The sequence below is a fragment of the Sesamum indicum genome, linkage group LG12 (assembly GCF_026168435.1).
Source record: "Sesamum indicum cultivar Baizhima isolate 11 linkage group LG12, ASM2616843v1, whole genome shotgun sequence".
NCBI classification, from domain to species: domain Eukaryota; kingdom Viridiplantae; phylum Streptophyta; class Magnoliopsida; order Lamiales; family Pedaliaceae; genus Sesamum; species Sesamum indicum.
This window is the reverse complement of record NC_142668.1, coordinates 12,728,080-12,750,395: the sequence shown is the minus strand read 5'-3', so window position 1 is coordinate 12,750,395 and position 22,316 is coordinate 12,728,080. Positions and strand designations below refer to the sequence as shown.

The following is a 22,316-nucleotide window of genomic DNA, read 5'->3' as shown; positions in this document are numbered from 1 at the left end:
AACAAATTTACATGCGCAGAATTTCCACAGTTATATTGCATCATATAAACACCGTCCAGATGGAGAAATAAGAAGCGCATTCAGTATCGAAAACGGAAGATTAGCAAATTAACAAGGTCCCATTACCTCAATATCTCATAAATCTAGTTTTTCATTACAGTAAAACAGAAACATGAGTTCCCTTCATTCATTTACAAGCACAAATCTGACAGAACCAATCCCTACCACCAACTACACCTAAAACCTTAAAAAGGACAGCAAAAATGAACTAGAAACATAGGGGGAAAATTTTAAAATACTAATTGAACTAACACTCCCATAACCTAATTGCAGCACCAGAAAACAGTCGCTGCTTCTTTTCCAAAGTCATGTATCTTTCAATTCTACACCAGTTTAATCCTCATCCACAGAAGGCTTTGAGGAACCGCCAGCCTTCTTGGGAAGCAAAAGGTTGTGAATGTTGGGCATAACTCCACCATTGGCAATAGTCACATCCCCAAGAAGCTTGCTCAGTTCCTCATCGTTCCTCACCGCCAACTGAATGTGTCGAGGCACAATCCTTGTCTTCTTGTTGTCCCTTGCTGCGTTTCCAGCCAATTCAAGAACCTGTGGTAAACACGAATTGTGACATTTGAATTATATTTAACCCTAGAAATCGGGGGAAATATTTAACTCAACTCGAAAGCAAATCTTGGAAATTTTGCAAATTGAAAAGTTGTCCATAACAAATATATCAAAATCCCAGATGCAAGAGAGTTCTAATGTGAACCGAGATATAGATGGAAGCTAATTAACTCCGATGAAGAAAACCACGGTAATTAGGCTAAAACTAATTTTGAAAAATTGAAAATAAAATTCCGGAAAAGGTTGCAGAAAATAGAAGAAAGACTCAATAAAAGAGGATTTTGCAATTATAGACGATGAATTAGGTAAAATAAGATGAGAGCAACCAAATACTCCGATTGATAACCAAAAACCGCAAATAACAACGCACAAAAACTACAACGGACTGAATTCGAGAAACGAATCAAAATTCCGAAACCCTAGATTCGAAAACCTTGAAATCGAGTATGACATAAGTCGTGAAACGTAATACACAATAATTACCTCTGCTGCGAGGTACTCAAGGACGGCTGCAAGGTACACCGGAGCTCCGGCACCAACACGCTCAGCATATTTGCCGGCCTTCAGGAAACGGGCTATACGACCAACCGGAAATTGGAGGCCCGCCTTGCTGCTTCTCGATTGAGCTTTCTTCGCCGCTCCCGATCCGAGTGTCTTGCCACGACCCGCCATCTCAATCTCCCAAAAACTTGAAAACACGGAAGGGGATTGTGTTTCTGCTTGCGAGCAACACAGAAGAGAAGGATGAATTGATAGAGAGAGAGGGGTTTGTGGAGTGGATTATATAGTAGTAGGGGTTTGACAATGAACCAATAGCGTGGCAGTGAGAGGATCCTCGATTCTCACCGTTGATAAGAGAACCAATGGACGGACAGATTGGAGGTGCGGATTTTAACCGCCTAAGAACCTTTTGTTTTGGTGCTAGAGTTTTTTCCAACTCTGATGACGAATTTCACGTTTCAGTCCCTAAACTTTTCCTTATTATTTTTCCCCCCACACATTTCTTTGCCTTTTCTGTTTGCCCCCGCGAGTCAAACGCGTTACATAAAATCTGCAGAATTGGTGCAATATTACGAACATCCACCAGCAATAGCGTATAAGTCAAAGTTCATTCACTCTTGGGATTTACAATTTTTGTTTTTTTTATCATTAATTACATCGATTCAATCAATATATCAACTATGATATAAATAATAATTAATAAATTACATAATATTCATTAATACATCAATATAACTGTAAACAAATTATAATAACTACATAATAATTCAACCAAATCACAATGACAAATTACAAAGTGAGATAAATACCTACACATTCAGTGGGACTCGAATTCATAACCTTGAACTTGTTCATAAAATCTAAACCACTAGATTCAGACATCATTGGTAAATTTTTATTTTTAAATAAATCGAAAAAGCAAATGTGGATATATGATCCACTTTTATTATTTTTTGAATTTAAATTTACTGAATGATACAATAATAAATCGAATCTTATAAAAGAGAATCAAATCAGTATTATTTACACACTATGATTTTCTTTTGTGGAAAAATAATTATATTATTATGTCAATATATCATTCGAATTTTTGATACATTCATCAATAATAATCAAATTATAAATATTCAATATAATGATAAATATTGTTAAATTACATAAAGTGGGACAACACTTCTTAAAATCTGAAATCAAATCTCATATTCATAAACCTCAACTAGAAAGTGCTAAATACTAAAAGAGGAAGAAGTGTAAAGTCGCGAAATCAGTCAAATGAAATTTTTAAGTTTACAATTTGGGGTCCCTTTTTCAAATAAATGATAGAAATATATATCCCGACAATTAATCAATCGAATTTTGAATAAAATAAAATTTTAATAATAAGATACTCGTCGAAAGGCATGATTTTTTTGGGAAAAAAAAAAGATTTAAATGGGGTCAAATGAAAGTAGAAATGAGGAAAAAATTCAGAATAACCAACAAATGCATATAAGATTCCAAGCAAGAGATCTCATAAAATAGAAAACTTAAATAGATGAATTTATTTTTTTATTTTGACAAATCTATAAAAAAATAACTTATTAGTTTAAATGTTACAAGTAAATAATAATAAAATTGTTTATTTTTAATAGGAGGATCAAAGTTGGTTCTCCAACTTCACTTTAGAATTCGAACTCAGAAATAAATTCATATCAATTTCATAGATCTGAGTTTTATAGATCTACATGTCCTAGTTTTGATGACGAATCAAAATTCTCCAACTTTGTTTTAGGACCCAAACCCAAAAATAAATTCATGTCAATTTTTGTCGATCTGAGTTTTAGAAGTCTATATCTCGTGGCTTTGATGACCAATTGAAATTTTTAGTAGCAAAATTGCATACCTTGTTCGCGGAACACCTGAGGGCCATGATGAGTTGAAGAAGATGAACATTTAGAGTACTTGAATCATCTTCTCAAAATTTGTAGATGGAAAAAAAAATAAAAAAAATCAAAGTTGTTGCTATGAAGCATTTTACAAACTCGAAGGATCTTGAGTTTGTATGTTTTCCTAGTCGAAATATTTGAGTAATAAATTTTTGTTTCTCAATGAGATCTGATGAAAGTAATAAAAGAGAACGCTTTGATACCCTGAAGAAAGAAAGACGAAGACGTCTGTATTATGTATACCGCGTTTGTACATTATAAAGAGTGCTAGCGTTGTTTTACTGACAAGAAAGCAATAAATGTTGGCGGAATATCAGGAAAATCTTGACCTCCTACTATAATTAAAACATGTACAATGCCGGAAATTTAGGCATTTTGGAGTTTTGAATTGTTGGGTGGAGCGCGGATTGGATTTTTTATTTCAAATTATATTGCATCTTATGTTTCATTAATATATATTTGTTATATTTATAAAATATTTCCTTAAATAAAATAGATGGTACAATTTTTATAGATGTGGTATGTATATATTAAATAAAATAGAAAAAACAACGAATTTGAAATAAAGAAAAATCAGTATTAAGGTATACACATGTTGTAATTTTAATTAATTACATGAAAAAATTCATAGATTAGGTTGAGAAAAAATAAGTGTTTGTCCCATATAGGAAAATAATGGGAATTGATAAATATATACGATGTTGTGGGAATGAGTGTGGTACACTCATATTTTTTAATCCCCAAATTTGAGTTTGAAGTGTTATAGAAACTAGAATAAATATGGGGGTGCCCCATAGCACGGCGCTTGCCCACCCCGACCCGCTTGGCTCGGCTCCAGGTTCGAGCGACGGGCTTTTGGGCAAAAGTTTTAGGATATATCTTTTTAAAATACAAACATTTACACTTAACTGAACATTAATACAAATAGATTTTTATCAAAACTTTTCAAAAATTACATTTAAAATATTTAATTGGTCGTTTTAGCGGGGTGGTTTCACCTGCATATTTATGTCCCAATTTTAATGTTGTAATTATGGTGTTGTTATGGGGTACCTATAAAAGGCTGACCTCTCTTCATTCTCTAATCAACTACGAGAACACATTAATATTTTTAAAATAAAATATATATATTATATATATTATCCGGTTGGGTCCTAATTTTTAGGACTCATTATCCACCCCAACAAATATTTTTTGGACCGAAACCCGCTCCTAATCCGAGGCAAGTGCTATTGGATACGAATCTAATTGCCACCTCTAATTAGAATCGTGGGCTTTTAGTAGGTTGAACTGTGTTTTATGTCATGTGCAAATCTGAATTGCAAACTCCAATTATGATGTTTCAACACAGTTGGATCAATTTACGTTGAAGGCGTGATGAGTTTGTCAATTTCAGCATCTCCTTCAACCTGATGAAAGCAAGTAAGAGGGGGTTCGGTCCAATTTCTATTACAAGGAATGTCCGTTGGGCTAGGGTAATGGGCTGTACTTGTTAGGACAAGCCCACTCCGGTTCGGCTTATAATAGTAACGGGCTTGGCTGGTCGGATCACGTCTGGACTTGTATACAAATTTCTTTCCTTAATGAACATGAGTCTTTATGTTTATCAAAATGTTGTTGCCAATGAAACCTATCTTAGTGGGAACTGAGGGCTCGTGACTATAAAATTAATCGATTTGAATTCTATTAATTTGTGAGTTGTTATTTTATTTTTATAGTAGTCAAAAGATTTTAAATTTGTCTTGAGGAGCCAATTTCAGTCATTAACTATAAATAAAATCACAGTCAGCATGAATTTAAAATTTTTCAGTAAAGTTTGTCGAAGTTGATATATGTAAAAGAGGTATTCAGTGAAACATGTAAAGAATTTAAATTTTTTTTAGATATTAAGTGAATCTAATCGACCAGTCTATGAAAAATTTACGAATTCAATAATTTTGAATTTAATATATATTTGAGATATAATATTTTTACCCATACCGATATTCATAGTGGTAGATATTTTAGGAGCCTAAGTCTGATTAAATTGTAGACGGGAGTGGTTGTAGCATAAAATATGTTTCACTTGGTTGCTCATAACTGCACATTCATATAAATAACATCAGCTATTGTATTAAAGGTGGCATACATTTATGATTTGATCCCATCTCCATCTCATAACATTCCCTAAACAACAAAACCATCAATACCTCTAACTTTTGTGCACATCTTCCTTCTCTTTCCGTTTGATATATTTTTATGTTAATGTATTGTTTTAAAATTTAAGTAATGTCGGCATCTTTTACATAAAATTTATTTTTCCAAAATTTAAATATTAAATAATTTAATTATTATTTTTAGTAATAATATAACTTAAAATAATTAATCTATTTTTTTATATTTAATTAGATATTTTACAAATAAATAAAATTTATTGAAATATATTTAAGTTAAATAATAATTTAAATGTAGTCAATAATATATAATTATTATAAGTGACTTTTATATTTCATATAAATTTTAATCTGAAAAGTGGATTTTAGTATATTTAAATTTCTATTGTGTTTTTTAAAATCTTTATATACTTTTAAGGTGTTTTTATATTTAAATTAACATATTTCATAAATGAATATAATTTATTATAATATTTTTGAAAGCAATAAATAATTTAAATTAATCAAATATATAGTAAAATATATTTAAATAAATCAATTATTAAAATATTTTTTAATATAAAAATGAGCAAAATAGACATTTATACACTTACAGTAACTCCAGAAAAGATTAAAAACGAAGTCCACTTACATATAGGCGAGTGTCGGGCAATTTCTTTTAATTTCTAACATAAAGAGAATCTTTTACTATATTTTACAAAATACATAAGCGTTTTGCCTATAAAATTAATACAGAAAGATTTCATCAAAATACGACAAACAATCTACCTAACATTAATATACAAGAATGAAGGAGGGTGGGGGTTGGTGCCTTGTATTTTATCAGCTTTCATCAATCTTGGTTGGTTGCCCATTGCAATAAATGGTAAATCCCAATTCAAAGAACTACTGCTATCAATGACTGGGACCCTTATTACATTGATTCATGCCTCTATTTCATCACCGTTTTATTTTATTTCTTCTATTTTTATTACAAGAAAGTTAAATGCAAAAGGTGCATAGAGAATGGTGTTCAAAGCTAATATAATAAAGCCTTTTCTTTTACAGCTTCACCACTTGTCTTTGCAGTTTTTGGTCTTACATTATTGTTTTTTTCACTCGTGAATTGCAAATTCGTACAACAACACCCTTTGCGTTGTCGTATGCATTCATCTGACCTCATAGCTCAGTGGATTTTTTGTTCTATTTCTATTACATTACATGTTACCGACAATTTAACTATTCGATTACACATAAATTTTATGGGAAAAATCCAGAGACCCCCCCTGTGATAATAGGAATGTTTAAAAACCCCCCTATGAAAATTAAAGTATCAAATACACCCCCTATGATATAAAATAAAGTTCAAAAAACCCCCTTCGTACAAAAATTGGGCCACACGCGCTTTGACTGCGATTTTTTTATAAAAATATATTTTTTTTGACATTTTTGCCCTTCTCTCACATTTAACATATAATATTATATATATGTATTTAAGAATTAAATATTATTTTATATAATAATTATTTAATTAAAATATGATATATTTCTATTAATAATAAAATATTTTTTTATATATAATTACTTAATTATTTATATAATAAAATATTATTTTAATTAAATTAAAAGTAATTTTATATATAATTTTTTTAAAAAAAAAAGTAGCGGCGGCGTCGTCGCCGCCACTGCTGAAGAGGAGGGCCGGCGCCCTCCTCACCATGGGCGACGGCCGTCGCCCATCATCTGGGCGACGCGGTCGCCCATCCAGCGAGGGCGACGCCGGCCGCCCAGATCTGGGCGGCCGGTGTCGCCCAAATGGGCGCCGGGGAGGGAAGGGGAGGGGGAGGATAGGGGAGAGGGGAGGGAAGGGGGGGTTTGGAGGTGGAAGGGGTGGGGGAGGGGGAAGGAAGATGGAGGTGGGGAAGAAGATGGAGGTGGGGGTGGGCCCGGTGGGGGTTGGGGGTTTGGGGGGTGGGGGTGGGGGTGGGGGGAATGGGGTATAATTGTTATTTTTTAATTTTTTTTATAAATTATAATTATATGTATTATAAGGATATGTTAAAAATTATAAATAAAAATAATTATATATTAATAAGCCTAGTTGATCGGTTTGACTAGAAGGGTATTTTAGTCATTGTTTCTAAAAAAATAGATTCAAATTGACCAGGGGGTTGTGTGATTATTTATTGGTAACCTAGGGGTGATTTTTGATATTAAAAATTTCATAAGGGGGTTTTTGATATTTTGTTATATCACAGGGGGGCAAAATGGATTTAACCCTAAATTTTATATAGTTTGAACAATTACATTTAATATTTTTGATACTTGTTTTCGTTCCACCAGTTAGTGAAATTACATCATTTGGTTTGAAAATATTTGTTGCAATAAATCAAGAATACATCAATCGAATCTAAATATAAAGTCTCATTCATTTTCTTTTGTTAATATAAATAAATTTGACGAATTCTGATTAACAGATTAATTTATTTACTGGACACAAACAAAATTCTGAAGATTCGATAACTCAAAAAACTGCAAAGTCTATAACATATTATCATTTATTATATTTTAAAGATATTACACCAATAACATCTATATATTAAGTACACTAAAAAATACAACATATATAAACAAATCCAACCCGTTTTAGTTGTGATAACGACAATTCAAAGGGTTGGGAGATAAAAATCGAGTATTTGCAAATTATGTATCTTTTATGAGAATCCAATATAATAAAAAAAATGACACAAATTTACTAATAAAATGAATAAAATATCAATAGAATTCCCTTTTTTCAGGACGATTTTAGAAGTGAAAGTTAAAAGAAACATCATTAATTTATAGGATGTATAACATTTTAATTTTTGTATGGGAGGGAGAAACGTAAAGTAGATAGCAATGTATGAATGATGGTAAATTATTAAGTAGAAGAGTGATTATATTGCACGCCGCTAAAGATTTCAATTTGACCTTTAATAATTAAGTCAATTCATAATTAAAAATTTGAGTCTTCCTTCCGGACTTGAAGCTGCATTACACATATTAAGCTTCAATCCCATGCTCCTGATTAGAGGAAAACATGATGGATTTAATTGTTAGAAGGTGTATTTGTAATAGTTTCTAGTTTTTGTAATGACAGTAAGTTGCAGTGAAATCGTAGTTTAATCAGTAATAAAAGTTGAAAGTATTTAAAAATAAAAAAAAATTAAAATTGGAGTGTTTGGAACAAATTTTAGAAAAGTTTATTAAATTTATTTATTTTATTAAATAAATATTATTATTATAAATTAGCCAACATCTTTTTTTAAAAGTCCATAATAAATTCTTGATGGGTCTTGATGAAAGAGGAGAATTGAATCCCGTGAAGAAATTCAATTCAAATTGAGGTGAGCATTAAAGAGAATGTCAGTGAATTTCAAGGGGAAGGCTGTCTCTGCACTCTTCTGAATTCTCTACCTTACAGCCTCCGTCTTTTTGCACTCAGTTACTTTTCAAGTATCACTGGAAGCATAGCAGCAGTCCTTTTATCCATCAGTTCACCTTCCTTGTCATCTTCTTCTTAGACCCAAGATTCTCATGCTTACTTCAATATCCTTCGGCTTTTTCATGTTGGGCTCTTCTATTTCCTGGCTCTGAGTTCAATATCTTTCGCTCTACTCATTGTTTTCAGACACCCAATAAAGGGTAAAAGAGCTATCTTTTGCTGTGCACATCATGTAGCAGTCTTTTTGCTGGAAATGAAAAGCAAAAGGCAACAGCAAAGTGTTAATGTTAGGCAAGAGTGGAAAGTTGTGTCGTCTTGATATCAAGCGCTTTTTCTGGCTCATGGAGTTAGAGAGCAAATATAGTAGTAGTCTTGAGAAGGGATTAGCTTTTAAGCATTTGTTCAACTGTGGTGGGGAAAGTTTCTTGCTTTGAACAGGATGGAGAAGCAGCTTTGAAGCGTTTTGTGGGTAGTGAGCAAATGGGGGAGAAGAAGAGAGACGCGCCAACAGTTTGGTTTTCTTTGAAGAAATCCTTGCACTGCAAATCAGAGCCATCAGATGTACATAGCCCAAAGACCAGGAAGCAATTGAGCGCAATCTTGACCAGGAAAACAGGCAGGTCAGGTTGTTCCAGGTCTATTGCAAATCTGAAAGACGTGATTCATGGAAGCAAGAGGCACCTGGAGAGGCCCCCAAGTTGCAGCCCAAGATCCATTGGGAGCAGTGAATTTCTCAACCCGATAGCCCATGAAGTCATTTTGAGCAACTCAAGATGTGAGCTCAAAATCACTGGTTTTGGTGGATTTCATGAAGGATACAATAGCAGCGGCGGTGATAGTGGAGGCGGAGGCGGAGGCGGCGGTTCAACTTTTGTCGGCACTTTAAGGCCTGGGACACCTGGTCCCGGAGGGCACCCCACAATGCATTACTTCAATCCTTCTTTCAGGAATTCCGCAACTCCACCTAGAAAGAATGCCTCTCTTTTAACAGAAAGGGAAGGGCTCGGAAACGGCGTTCCCACCCAAAAAAGGGCATCCTTTGAAAAAGATAGTAATGGGTCTAGTGGAGTTACATGCCACAAATGTGGAGAACAGTTTGTAAAGTGGGAAGCTCTTGAATCTCATCACCTCTCCAAGCATGCTGGTAAGAATTCTCATATTTATTCCTTTTGCCGTTTGCATTTTCTTGGTTTCTTAAGTTTGAATCACTTTCTGGATTCTTGTCTGGCACTTGGTAGTTTCTTTTTTGAACACTTTTACCTTTGGGCTTTAAGGAAAAAGTTTTTGTCTTTGATACTGCTGTCTTTATTATTTTCATGTTTGAAGCCTGGAAAAGCAGATATAGTTGAATCCTCGGAACCAGAAACCTTTGTATCTAGTACTGTACAATCCTAAGTTGCGATCTCAATTCAGGGAATCATATGCTGAGATTTCTAACACTTTTGCAGGAATTCAAGCTAGTGCCCTTGAAAGAATACCTCTATTCTATCTCTGTAGTGTTAGATTGTGACCCTAAAGTATGTTAACTGGACTTTATTCATAGGAAAAGGAAGAAGGAAGAACAAACATTATCTGTTTATATATGAAGGTTTCATGATACAGGAAGAACGAAAGAACAAACATTATCTGTTTTATATGAAGGTTTCATGATAAACCTGATTTCTCTTGTTTTAATCTGATATTACTCACTCTGTTCTTGCACAGTAACTGAACTAGTGGAGGGCGACTCATCTAGGAAAATTGTCGAGATCATCTGTCGATCAAGTTGGTTGAAGTCTGAAAACCACTGCGTTAGAATTGACAGGGTTTTGAAAGTTCATAATATGCAGAAGACGCTGGCACGATTCGAGGATTATAGGGAGACAGTGAAAATCAAGGCAAGTAAACTCCCGAAGAAGCATCCTCGCTGCCTAGCTGATGGGAATGAACTCTTGAGGTTTTACGGTACGACGCTAGCATGCTCGCTCGGCATCAATGGATCCTCCAGCCTTTGCGTATCTGACAAATGCTGTGTATGTCGAATTATCAGGGACGGATTCTCCACAAAAAGAGAACTAAAAGATGGAGTTGGAGTTTTCACAACTTCCACTAGCGGAAGGGCTTTTGAATCCATTGCAATGTGTGAAGACGATGCTTCGTTAAGGAAAGCATTGATCGTTTGCAGAGTTATCGCAGGGAGGGTGCATCGACCTCTGGAGAACATCCAGGAAATTTCCGGCCAGACGGGGTTCGATTCCTTAGCCGGTAAAGTTGGTCTCTATTCCAACATTGAGGAACTTTACTTGCTCAATCCTAAAGCACTGCTTCCTTGTTTTGTGGTTATTTGCAAAACCTGAGGAATCAAGTGTTGATATTCGGACCATGAAGATTAGTAAAGGTACAGGAGATTCCTGAATTTTGTATCAGAAAACTGTAGAATCTTGCACAATCCGTGGATAATCTGTAACCTTGTTGGTTATACTTCATGTAATTTTAGCGCTATCCTTATGGTGATTGTTTCTTGCTGGAAATTGAGTTCTCTTGCAGTCAGATTACAATGTATTTGATTTGGCAACTATCTTACATGGGAATCCTTTTTTCTTTTTGGGGGTGGGGGGTTGAGTTTTTTTATGTATATTAATTTATTTATAGAGAATCTTGAAATTTTAAAAATTAATTCTCAAAGAAAACTTGCATGTTTCCATTAAGTGGTAGACACAATAACACATTAGAGGGAAACAAAAGCAGGCAAGTTGCATGTCTCATTTATGGTGAAACTGGTTTAGGAAAGGCATGTGGTCCTATGTAGTATGGTTACGGTTCATAAGATTGTAAGTTCAGAAATAAAGAACAAGAATCAAGTAAATAACAGGTCATGCTGTCCAGGCAATGTTTTGTTTGTCTCACTATTCCCATTTGAAAAGTTGTGTTTTCCTTCATAAAGCAACTCTTATTAGATACTCTTCTCCTGTAGGGACATGAAATCCTGGAGATAAAGGTCAGGTCCTTTTCTAGTTTTATACGGTAATTTCATGCCAGACAACGAGATTGTTAGAACAATGGGCTGTATTCGGTGGAATTTCAGACAGAATCTATTCATTTGGAGAAGGAAATTAGGTGTAGAGTTGGGATCCAACATGGTTATCTTCTCTTGTTATTCTACTTGAATGTTTTTTTGAATTTTATCCAGGATATAGAGCCCGTCGATTTATGTACTCGTAAACAAATCCAAATCTGGATGTCTTTCATGAAAAAATTCAAATTGGGTCCAATTTTTTGAAGGACATTGAGTTTTTAAAAAGTACATGCTGTGGAGCAATATCTGCAGCACTGCGTGGCTTTAAATACGCTGCCCTACAAGCCAATTTATGAACACATCCATCCCCCATAACTTTGTCTGACTTCAGGTATTAATTTGAATTGAAACCCGCATTTGATATTTGAAAGTTTGAAAGTGGTGAGAGAATATAAACAGGGCATTTAATGCTGATTTAGACTCTTGAGAAGGGACCAGCCTTGTTTCTACACTTGCACACTTTTCCATCTGTTTTGAAACTTATGAAGATGCTGCTGAGCACTTTCTCTTATGGCCCTTGATTCCTGACGGGATCTGGGCAAGTCTTGAAAATGTCTAGGGCCGTCAGGAAACAATGTTCCCAAGAAAAACATAAAGAATTTTCACTAAATAGTCGCTCAATTTTCGGGCAGAAGCTACCACTTGGTGCTTATATGGCTATCTCCAAAGCTGGAGTTGAATTGAATAAATAATGCTATTGCACATGAAACTTTAATTCTAACTCAACTTTAGGTTCATGGTATAAGTATTCTTTGAGAAAAGAAAGTGAAACGAGAGAGCTCTATATCTTGAATCAGAAATCAGTCAAATAGGCGAACATTGATACTCTTAAGTATTACTTTGGTGGGCTCTCACATACTTTTTCAATGACTGCAGCATAAACTAAAGGGTTGGCTAAATCTTTGATTAGAGTTAAACTCGTGCAATCATATGTATAACGCATTGGCTTACTTGTTACGAGTGGGTGGTAGAAAGCCACAATCCACACACTTTCTGATAGTCTGATGAATAATATCTTGAATACCATACTTGAACTCAAATCCCATGTCTCTAATCTTCTTAGAAGAAATCTCAGCTGGGATCGAATCATGCTCCATGCTGGAAGACCTACAATTACACAGAAAAAATTGGAAACATGAGACTTAGATTCAAATGTCTGACTATTATTTCTTAGGCTATATTCTATAAAAGACAGAATTTATAACTCTGACAACCTCTGTGCAGTGGAACAAGGGTACTCTTTTCTAAGAAGCCCAACCAGTTCAGACATCACACAACTCTGGATGCAGCATATGTATCGACCTTCAGCCTTCGGATGCTCCATAAGGAACACATGTGCATTACATATATCTTCAATGTGAACTAACGCGATTGACCCCATTCTTGAGTTCACAGAGTCCATAATTGAGAGCATCTTAGGATCACCTAAAGCAATCACATCGTTATTATATCTTCACCATCCTAGAATGTATGTCAAATCCACATGTTGAATATGAAATGTAAATTTCAAAGATAACAAAGTAACCTGTAATTGGGGAGAGGAGAACTTGAATGCTTGATGGAACTGTTGGAGTGAGGAAGGGACCACCTACAGTGGTTGTTATCACTGATATCAGATCAATGCCGTTCTCTTCTGCATACTGGAAAGCTGCCTCTTCTGTCAAAAGCTTCGCGAGCGCATAGACCTAATCAAGACTTTTATGTGAACTTCAAAGTTAAAATGAAAATTCAATAATTGTGTATTCCAAATATTTGAAGGCGAAATGATACCCAGCCACTTGCTTTTGTCTTTAAAACATGATGAACATGTGTCTGGCAAGCCTCATCAACTATTGGTATCCATCCTCCGGAGCTGTTTTTGGCAGTCAATGTGCTTATTGATGATGTAAAAACAATCCTCCTAGCAGTATTTGATCTTAAACAAGCCTTGAGAACGTTACGCGTCCCTCTTATTGCTGGATTTATGACTTCGGTTTTAACGTAGCTTTCTTTAAGAGAAAAGAAGTCGATGAATGTGAGATTTTCAAGTTGGTCTCCTAAAAGTATTATAATTATTGGATTCAGGTGACCTACAACACGAACAGAGAGGCTAAGGTAGGGAGAGTTACCAAGATCTTCTACAGCTGGCACCCCAAATTCCATTGAAGCTGCAACATGGAATACACCATCACAGCCTATTACTGCCTCATCGAAACTTCCATCTTCCAGTAAATCAGCCCTGAATAGACGCAACCTATCCCCGCCTTGCCACGACTTGAACAAATGAGATGCCTTCTCTGGAAAATAAAATCACATTATGTTTTATTAAAACAGAAGAAACCAATAAAGAATATAAAATCAGAAATCATTACAAGGACTTACGTGGTTCCTCCAAAATGGCCGTGTCCAAGACAATCAGAAAACTTTACTATAATTGGAAGGGCCTTCAGTATTTAAGACAGTGTGAGAAGTGGCTTTACTTATTACGTGTTTGATTATAACATCAATGGGACCACGACTTTGTTCAATGAAAGATTATTACAGGTCCGACTATAACATCAAAGGGACCACAACTTTTGTCTAACGAAAGAAAAGAACAGCAATATATTTTCCCAAGGTAGTATTAACGTGTATTTAAGAATTTCATTTTCTCCACAAAAATAAATCAATCTGAGGCAGTTTGCTTACAAGACAGAAAAGTTATGCTCAAGTCGAACCTTCTTGTAAGCATATATTAAAGTTTTCACAATTTATCCTGCTAGTAAGGTTACAATATGTTTATGGATAATGAAAACTATGGTATAGTGCCTTGTAAAATATGAGAGGACCGAATCAGGCTTTACCAGATGGAAATAAGATGGGTGGTCCAATATTTTCCCAAAATTAAGACAGACTGATAAGTATGAATTTTGGAACTAGTATAGGCTTACCCAAATTATTGTCCGTTCTTCTGAGTTTTAATCTTTTATTAGAATGTTCCATTTCCTATTGGCTTCAATTAATTAGTATTAAGATCCAAGTTTCCATCTAAATTAGTCAAAAAGAAAATGCAACTCAAGAAAAAGAATTTCCAAAAACAAAAACAACTGTTTGGTTTGTTTTTCCTGGTCAACCAACCATTTCTTACTCATATACTAACATTGTTAGTCAATTTAATTCACTTCAATAACAAAATTCTTTTACGTTATACCGATTTCAAGTTAAATATAAAACTGTAATTGAAATGGAAATTTAAGAAAATAAATGGAAATAAACACTGGAAACCCAAGCTCCTAATCCAAGGAAAGGTGCCATGGCAGTTATTCGCGAACAATCCTTTTCCCCATTTTCATTTGAGCTATGCTATCTATCATATTAAAAAGTGATTCTCGCCCGCCCAATGAGGTTTTTGACTTTCAACATCCATTTATTATGAAATTTTCATTTTTGGTGAAAGATGTCTCTTTTATTACCCTTTTTGTTCACAAATTCTGATTAGAATGTTTATTTAAAAACCACAAATACCACTATCTCAGTTTTGGGCAGAAAAAAGCATAAGTCTCAAAAGACAAATTGATATTTTTTCTCATGAGGCATAATTTTTCAGAAAAAAAGAATGAATAGACAAACAAATGAAAAAACACATTGTTTTTCCTTGCTAGGTGCTTGAAAGAAAATGCTGGTATAGTCAACTGAAAGGAAGCGTCAGAGAACCTCAAACGAATGTCTAACCAGGACTCCGGAGAGTGGCATGAACAGTGTAGCCTCTTTCCAGGAGAGACTTCACGAGCCATGATCCTATGTAACCTGTCCCCCCTGTCACACAGTATGTCTTCCCCTTCCTTTCTCTTCTCTCTTCCATACAAATGCAGTATAAATTTACCAATCAGGCACGAAAACAATGAGCACAAAATGCAGTTCAAAGCATCAACTTGACATGGAGGTTCTATTGATTTAACCTGCACGGTGTAGTAGAAGATGTTAGCAGATTCCTTATAACTTGCTTATGCCTTCTTTGTTTCCGGTATATAAAGCAACATACACCTACATTTGAAGCAGAGTACCTTTAACTAAGATACAGACTTAAGTAGCATAAACCAAAACAGAACAAACAAGAACTTCTCTCCCACCCTGATCCCTAGAGGATTAAGATAAATTCTAATTCATCAAACCCAAAAGAGATACAGATTTCCACTAACATTTCAAATTAGAAATATATAAATTTCTGTCTCATTCTTGAATCTTCCCTTTGCCATTTCACTCTTTTCTAGGAAGACATAAAATGCCGTTTATAATTCCTTAGCAAGCCTTCAAGCATTCAATTTACGGAGATTATTTAGAAGCACTGGAAGTAATTCTCGTTGCTCGGAAGCCCAAAACACAGCACCTTTCCGGCTGCTTAATTGGAAATCGAAAGGATCGAAGACTCATGAAATTGGAGCCCAAAATGACGCCCAAATACCAAACCAAACAAACCACACGACGATCCGTTTGAGAATTTCAGGCATTTTGAACATAATATAATTAAGAAAAGAAAACATAGAGGAAATTAGAGGCGTACTTCGAGCAAAGGAGCTCATGGGAGCCGCCATTGCCACTGTTTTCCGCACATTCTTCTCCTTGTTTAGTTATTGGGTTGATAGCTTCTAAGTTAACTACACTACTGTTACACCACTATGAGACGGAATAGATAATTGGAGAACCACAATTTGTATTCGGGTCCGGTTTTCTCCAGTTTAAGCTAAAATCGTTCTACCTTCTCGAACATTTGAGTTGGTATGAGCACATGCTCCAAAAGAAGTGTTTGTAAATACAGCCTGTTGATTGTGTTTTAACTGTTGATGTTTAGTTTTGAGTGTTAAATATGGTTTTCAATTTTGTATGAATTATCATATGAAATTGAGAATGTATATGAATTAATTAATGAAAATGTGTTTCATATTGTAGCAAATTAATATATTCTCAATAAAAACATTTATAAACAATCATATTTTCACACTATAAAAAAGATTTATTTGGAGTGCAACGTAAGATGCAACCCTAACTTATAACCGGAAAAAAAAAGACAAAATTGGTCCCGGCAAACAGTTTTGCCGCATCGTCTCTCCAATTTCGTTAATTGATATTGTAGATGCTATGCTCGATATGCAATAGATGTTTAGTTAAATGATTGACAGATACTTGACTTGGCTCCTGGACAAGTTGGATAGCTGGTTGGTGCTCTTGAGAATAAGAGTACTATGAGCAGATACTTCAGCTTCATTTGAATTCCACAATTCATATACACAAACTTGATGGAAATCAAAGACAAGATGTCAAAAAGGATTACCATATTACAACGAGATTACCAAGGATTGGAGAAACTGGATTCAAGCCTAGCTTGACCTCAACTTCAAGCTATGATGTGATTCTAAATCCTATACAGCTGAAGATATGTTACAGATCAAAGCCAAAATAAGTAAAAACAAAGATCTTTCATATGTGAAAGATGATTGATGAAACCCCCACCACCACAAAGAAAAAAAAGGAAAAAATCCGTCGTTTAAACATCAACTGAGTCAGTCGTGCTGTCCAATGATTCTACTCGGTGGTGTTCAGGTATTGGAGTCCGACTTTCTGATTGACTCGTGTTGATGATCACCTCATGTGCTCTAGGAGTTAAGTCTTCCATGTCGCGCTTCCTACTGTGTCTGTATTTGAGAATCCTCGAGAGAACCTGAACAATGTCCCGCGTCGATGGCCTTCTCCTTGGGACGGGACTCACGCATTTGTGTGCAAGGGCAGCCACTTGATTGAGTTCCTCAACATCAAAGTTCCCCTTGAGACGAGGATCACCTATTTCTTCCCATCCGACTTTGCCTTCAGTATTCATGGCAGCCTACCATAATTAAATAAATATTAAAAAAAAAAACAGTCGAGTATTCATAATTAGTGAATATGCGACCATGCATGCCTAATACTCCATAGGTAAATAACTAGTAATGCACTAACAAACAGAGGGGAAGTTCAATCTACATCAGTCAAAGTTTAGATCCTACGCAAAGTTCCTCCGCACTTCCAAAATATAGCAAATGCAAATTCAGATCGGGAAGAGAACTTACGAGCTCAACATGCTCCATAAGACCCTGGAGAGGATTTCTTCCAGCAATAAGTTCAAATAGCAAAACCCCATAGCTATAAACATCACTTTTTTTTGTAAATGAACGTGTTGATATATATTCAGGATCAAGATATCCAAAAGTCCCTCGAATATGGGATGCATGCTTGCTAACCATCTCTTCCCTTGACAGTCCAAAGTCAGCCACCTACGTAATAGACATGTCGCGCATCAAAACCTTAGCAAATGCATTGATTAGTTTATAGATTGTAATTTGGTTACGTTATGATATGTATTCCACAGGAAAAGTATGAACAACCAACAGAACCGTACCCTAGCTCTCATGGACTGATCCAATAAAATATTGGATGATTTGATGTCTCGATGTATCACAGGAGGAACTGCCTGAAGTCAATTATATAAGCATCCGGTGAAGGAACGGTAGACATGTAATACCATGTGATTACAAGATAGATAAGAAGAAAGGAGAATAAAAAAGCTTAGAACAACTGCAAGTGCAAGAAAGACAACTCCTAGCCACCTACTGCACAAGAACGACTAATTCAACTTACACCATCATGAAGATACTCCAAGCCCCTGGCCACATCAAGAGCTATTTGGACCCTTAATTCCCAGTTCAATGGTTCAAATTTCTCACCTGAAGACACCAAAAAACCATTTTGCTTAGTAGCCACTCAACTAACAACAGGGTTAGCACTTAGCAGAAGATGGAGCAGTACTAGTTTCAAAAGAATGACTCTTCTTCTATCAGACATACAAGGATAGGCTTAGGGAACTTACTATACAGATGAGAAGCCAAACTTCCTCTACTCATGTACACATAAATTAGCATGTGCTGGTTCTTCTCTGCACAGTAGCCGACCAAATTCACAAGGTTTCTGTGATGTAACCTCCCTAATAACGTAACCTGAGAATTAAATTAGTGGAAAAGTTAACTTATGCCACTGATGGAGTCAACTGCCATTCTTGACAATGTAATGGACCATTTTCTGTTTGGAAAAGTATGTACAGTATAGGAAAGCAGCTATATGTTACTTCTCAAAACAAATACCTCAGTTTGAAACTCTTTCTCCCCTTGCTTAGAGTCACTAGCAAGCATTTTAACCGCAACAGTCTCACCAGTTGACATCTGAGCTTTGTAAACAGGTCCATATGCCCCTTGACCAATTAATGTGGTAAAATTACAGGTCGCTTTCTGCAGGTCCCTGATTGTGTATCAACAAAATTTATTTTGTTGCAAAATAATTCAACAGAGCACACTATTATGTGCGTTTACCACCTGATTTTATATGCAAAAAGAACATATGTAGAAATAATATCTGGTATCAATCACAATCAATAAAATGACGACATCAACCACTAGAGAGCACTATATCTTTCAAGCTTTCTTACATATCAGTGGAGACCATTTTTTTTAGGCATATACTGTCGTTCAACCCTATGAGGTAATGTAAAATACTTAGGCTAATTTTCAGTCATCCTATCCTTCTACTTCCCAATTAATGTAATTTGTCCTGTTGTAAACAAAACAATAAGCCTTCCTAACTCACACACAACATCAATTAACATGTGTGTTTTCAATTTCACAGGTTTTCCATGCAGATCAGTATTGAAACCATGGATGGAAATGCCACCAAGACTTAAGTTTCCTCATCCTCCGTAAATAGCTCACACTATGGGTCATCCAAATTTCATATATTTACACCCAAAAGTGGCAAAAAACAACAAATACATACTTGTAAGAGTATTCTAATATCCCTGACGCAGGAATCACATTGGCCTTTTTAAGTCCACTGAGCCAGAATGAGATGCCGTTCTGTAAGGTTGACTTTGGTGACTCAGTCCCGATCGATGAGTCTGACAATACCGAACAAGAATCAGCTCCATTCGCACGAATAGGGATGGTTGCGGCCCTCCTAGAACTGCTATTCCCTATCTGGGACCGTTTCCTATGGTACCTAATGCAAAAGAACGCAGCTACAGCCAAAGCCACCCCGATCACCACTCCTATTGATATACCAACTATTAAGCCTGACGACTCCTCTCTCATCTCTGTCCTCCCAGTTCAGTCTGTGTCACCTGTCAATAAATCATCCATCCATAAACCTGCAAAACAAAACGTAATTTAATCAGATCAATACCTTAAAAGCTTGAGGACAAGAAAACATCTAGCCACGAAATTCTCTTATAGCTTTATCCAATGTTCACATAAGTACCTCAAACAGAGAGGATTTCTTTTTTAAGACATGAATGTCAACGTGAGCACTGTAGACATAGAAACGTCGCATAAAATATTTACTTCATTTCATGCAATAAGAATGAAATAGAGGTAAAGACGCAAGCCCATGAACAAACCTTTCCTCTAAACATAACAGCAAGCAATAGACAGAGACCACAAACTTGGGTCTAAAGTTCTGACAATTTGACAGTCAAACTCGCAGCAAAATTTCAGCAAAAAACAGCTGAATGCAGAGACGCGAAGATTCCTAAGCTTTAGTTAGACTTTCCAGCGAGTTGCCAAAACAAACACAAGTTTGAATTTGCCCCACAAAATTTGTCAAACCACATAAAACACAAGACCAATGAACAGCTCCAGATCAAGCAAACAAAGAATCGGAAGCAGAGGAGAAGAGCCCAGATCGAGCTTTAATCAACTTGGGATAGAGAAAAAGAAAAAACAGAAACCAACATATCCCCCAACAAAAATGGAGAAAAAAGAAGTTACTAAAAATAGCAAAAACATTCCAAAAAAAAGAAAAAACACACACACATAATAAGAGGTACAGAAGCAGGATTTCAAAGAGAAGAATGTAACGCACTGACTGACATTACTACCTCTTACCTTTTCCCAATTTCTCTATGAACGTTGCCTTAATAAAATCTGCATACGAGAGTTGGCATTCAGATGCTTTTCCGGGTGCGTCGACAATGCAACGAAGAGGAAGAAACCAGAAGCGAGAGTGGATGTGAAGATAAAATCAGGAAAGGCCGGATGGGAATTTTTCCATATTGGAGTTCTAAGACTGAAAATTAAGGGGCAGCAAGTGGCGAAGGGAGGCAGCGAAAGTTTGCTTTGTTTTCTTGTGGAATTTTAAATCGAGTAACGTGGGTAGTGAGAGATGAAACGACACTGCGCGTGGAGTGGAGTATGCAATGTGGAACTGCTGCTTTCCCATAATGCCCTCCTCGGGATCTCCCATCCATCCATCACTCACGTTTCGTACTCATGTTAAAAGCCAGAATGTGCCCTGTTGCCTTCCTCACAAAATAATGATATCTATACACTATCTTTTTTTATAATAATTACATCAATATTCTTAATAAACTTAGTATTATATCAGTTTATAATATATTATGCGTAACAAAATAAAACAATAAATTCATATAAAATAAAATATAAAATTAAAAAAAATATTATTTTAAAATTATTCATGAAATCTCAACCTTACCCCATTGAACAACTCTGAGTTATAAGCCGATTCCGTGAGCCAGTCTTTTATTTTCTTTAAGCCCAAATGAGTTGTTAATTATAAAAAAAAAAAAATACAACAATAATTGGGATGTGGTTGTACAATCAAATTAAGTTGAGGTAAAAAAAAAATTAATTACTTGAAAAGGGCCACAAATATGGGTTAAGTGTGCAGGAAATTTTGGTCATTTTGGTACAACACATGCATCAATTTCTCATTAAAAGCAGTTGGATTTCATCCATACAGATGAAGGCATTGTTTGGGTCGTAAGTGATAATTGAGTAAAATTAGCGTTATTTCATTGAAATAAGTGGAAAATATGTAATGATACGTATTAACTGTAGATTTTATCTTTTTGTGGCTGTATTTCCATGATTCTCTAATTAATGTGATGCGAACTCTCAACTGATTTTTTTAATTTTAATTTAATATTTTGAAAATTACATTATTTTAATATTCAACCACAACTATTCATACTTCCTCGTATTTTTTCATTTTCCCACATCATATTCATGTTAGAATTCTAAAATTATGGGGCATCAACTTCACAAATTAAATTAAACATCAGTTGTGTCTCAATTTTCTTTTTCATTTCAGAATCTTATAGTTATGGCTAATCAACTTCACCAGTTAAACTAAGCTTCATTGTGCTACAATTTTTTTTCTCAGTAAATTGATTGCAATCACATTGTCATTTCAGAATTTATAGTTACTGGACATCAACTTCACCAATTAAATTAAGCATTATTGGCATTTCCATCTTGTACATCAGTCGGGTGGAGAGTAGGGTTAGGTTTATTTGAGGGTAATTCTCCTAATTTACATAAAATACTAATAAATCGAGAAATATATTGATTCGATTAATAAACTTAATAAACTCAAACTAAGTGAGATAAATACCCACACGTCTATTGGAACTCAAATTTATGATCTCGAACTTATTGTCGAGACCTTAACTTTTTAGCTATTGGACCCAAACATTAGTAGATATTTTCGAATCATTAATGCAAAATTGGTGGATGTTATGGTTAAATTAGTTTTGAATGACA

General features: G+C 35.1%; 4 protein-coding genes across 7 annotated transcripts; 1 reads left to right on the top strand and 3 right to left on the bottom strand.

Moving 5' to 3' along the window:
* Positions 1-100: 100 nt before the first annotated feature.
* On the bottom strand, positions 101-1,385 carry LOC105174810 (histone H2A.6). The gene is made up of 2 exons (XM_011097009.3): positions 1,108-1,385; positions 101-606 (listed from the first exon to the last, which is right to left on the bottom strand). Exons 1-2 carry the CDS (start codon positions 1,294-1,296, stop codon positions 394-396), a joined length of 402 nt encoding a protein of 133 aa, XP_011095311.1. The 5' UTR covers positions 1,297-1,385; the 3' UTR covers positions 101-393.
* A 7,127-nt stretch (positions 1,386-8,512) lies between these two features.
* LOC105174809 (uncharacterized) lies at positions 8,513-11,195 on the top strand. The gene is made up of 2 exons (XM_088876443.1): positions 8,513-9,810; positions 10,371-11,195. The coding sequence occupies exons 1-2, from the start codon at positions 9,147-9,149 to the stop codon at positions 11,000-11,002; spliced, it is 1,296 nt and encodes a 431-aa protein (XP_088732569.1). The 5' UTR covers positions 8,513-9,146; the 3' UTR covers positions 11,003-11,195.
* A 1,274-nt stretch (positions 11,196-12,469) lies between these two features.
* LOC105174808 (NAD(P)-binding Rossmann-fold superfamily protein) lies at positions 12,470-16,432 on the bottom strand. 4 transcript variants are annotated; one of them, XM_088876446.1, is made up of 7 exons: positions 16,241-16,432; positions 15,412-15,638; positions 13,830-13,997; positions 13,504-13,757; positions 13,247-13,406; positions 12,936-13,146; positions 12,470-12,828 (listed from the first exon to the last, which is right to left on the bottom strand). In XM_088876446.1, exons 2-7 carry the CDS (start codon positions 15,539-15,541, stop codon positions 12,669-12,671), a joined length of 1,083 nt encoding a protein of 360 aa, XP_088732572.1. In that variant the 5' UTR covers positions 15,542-15,638; positions 16,241-16,432; the 3' UTR covers positions 12,470-12,668. The 4 variants fall into 4 exon arrangements, with proteins under 4 accessions (XP_088732572.1, XP_020554052.2, XP_011095308.2 ...); XM_020698393.2 differs by having other exon boundaries at positions 13,492-13,757; positions 16,241-16,425; XM_011097006.3 differs by having other exon boundaries at positions 13,492-13,709; positions 16,241-16,416.
* Positions 16,433-16,937: 505 nt separating this feature from the next.
* On the bottom strand, positions 16,938-20,993 carry LOC105174807 (calcium/calmodulin-regulated receptor-like kinase 1). Its single transcript, XM_011097005.3, has 8 exons — positions 20,640-20,993; positions 19,534-19,903; positions 18,849-19,002; positions 18,578-18,704; positions 18,349-18,434; positions 18,110-18,181; positions 17,781-17,984; positions 16,938-17,557 (listed from the first exon to the last, which is right to left on the bottom strand). The coding sequence occupies exons 2-8, from the start codon at positions 19,845-19,847 to the stop codon at positions 17,222-17,224; spliced, it is 1,293 nt and encodes a 430-aa protein (XP_011095307.2). The 5' UTR covers positions 19,848-19,903; positions 20,640-20,993; the 3' UTR covers positions 16,938-17,221.
* Between the last annotated feature and the right edge of the window lie 1,323 nt (positions 20,994-22,316).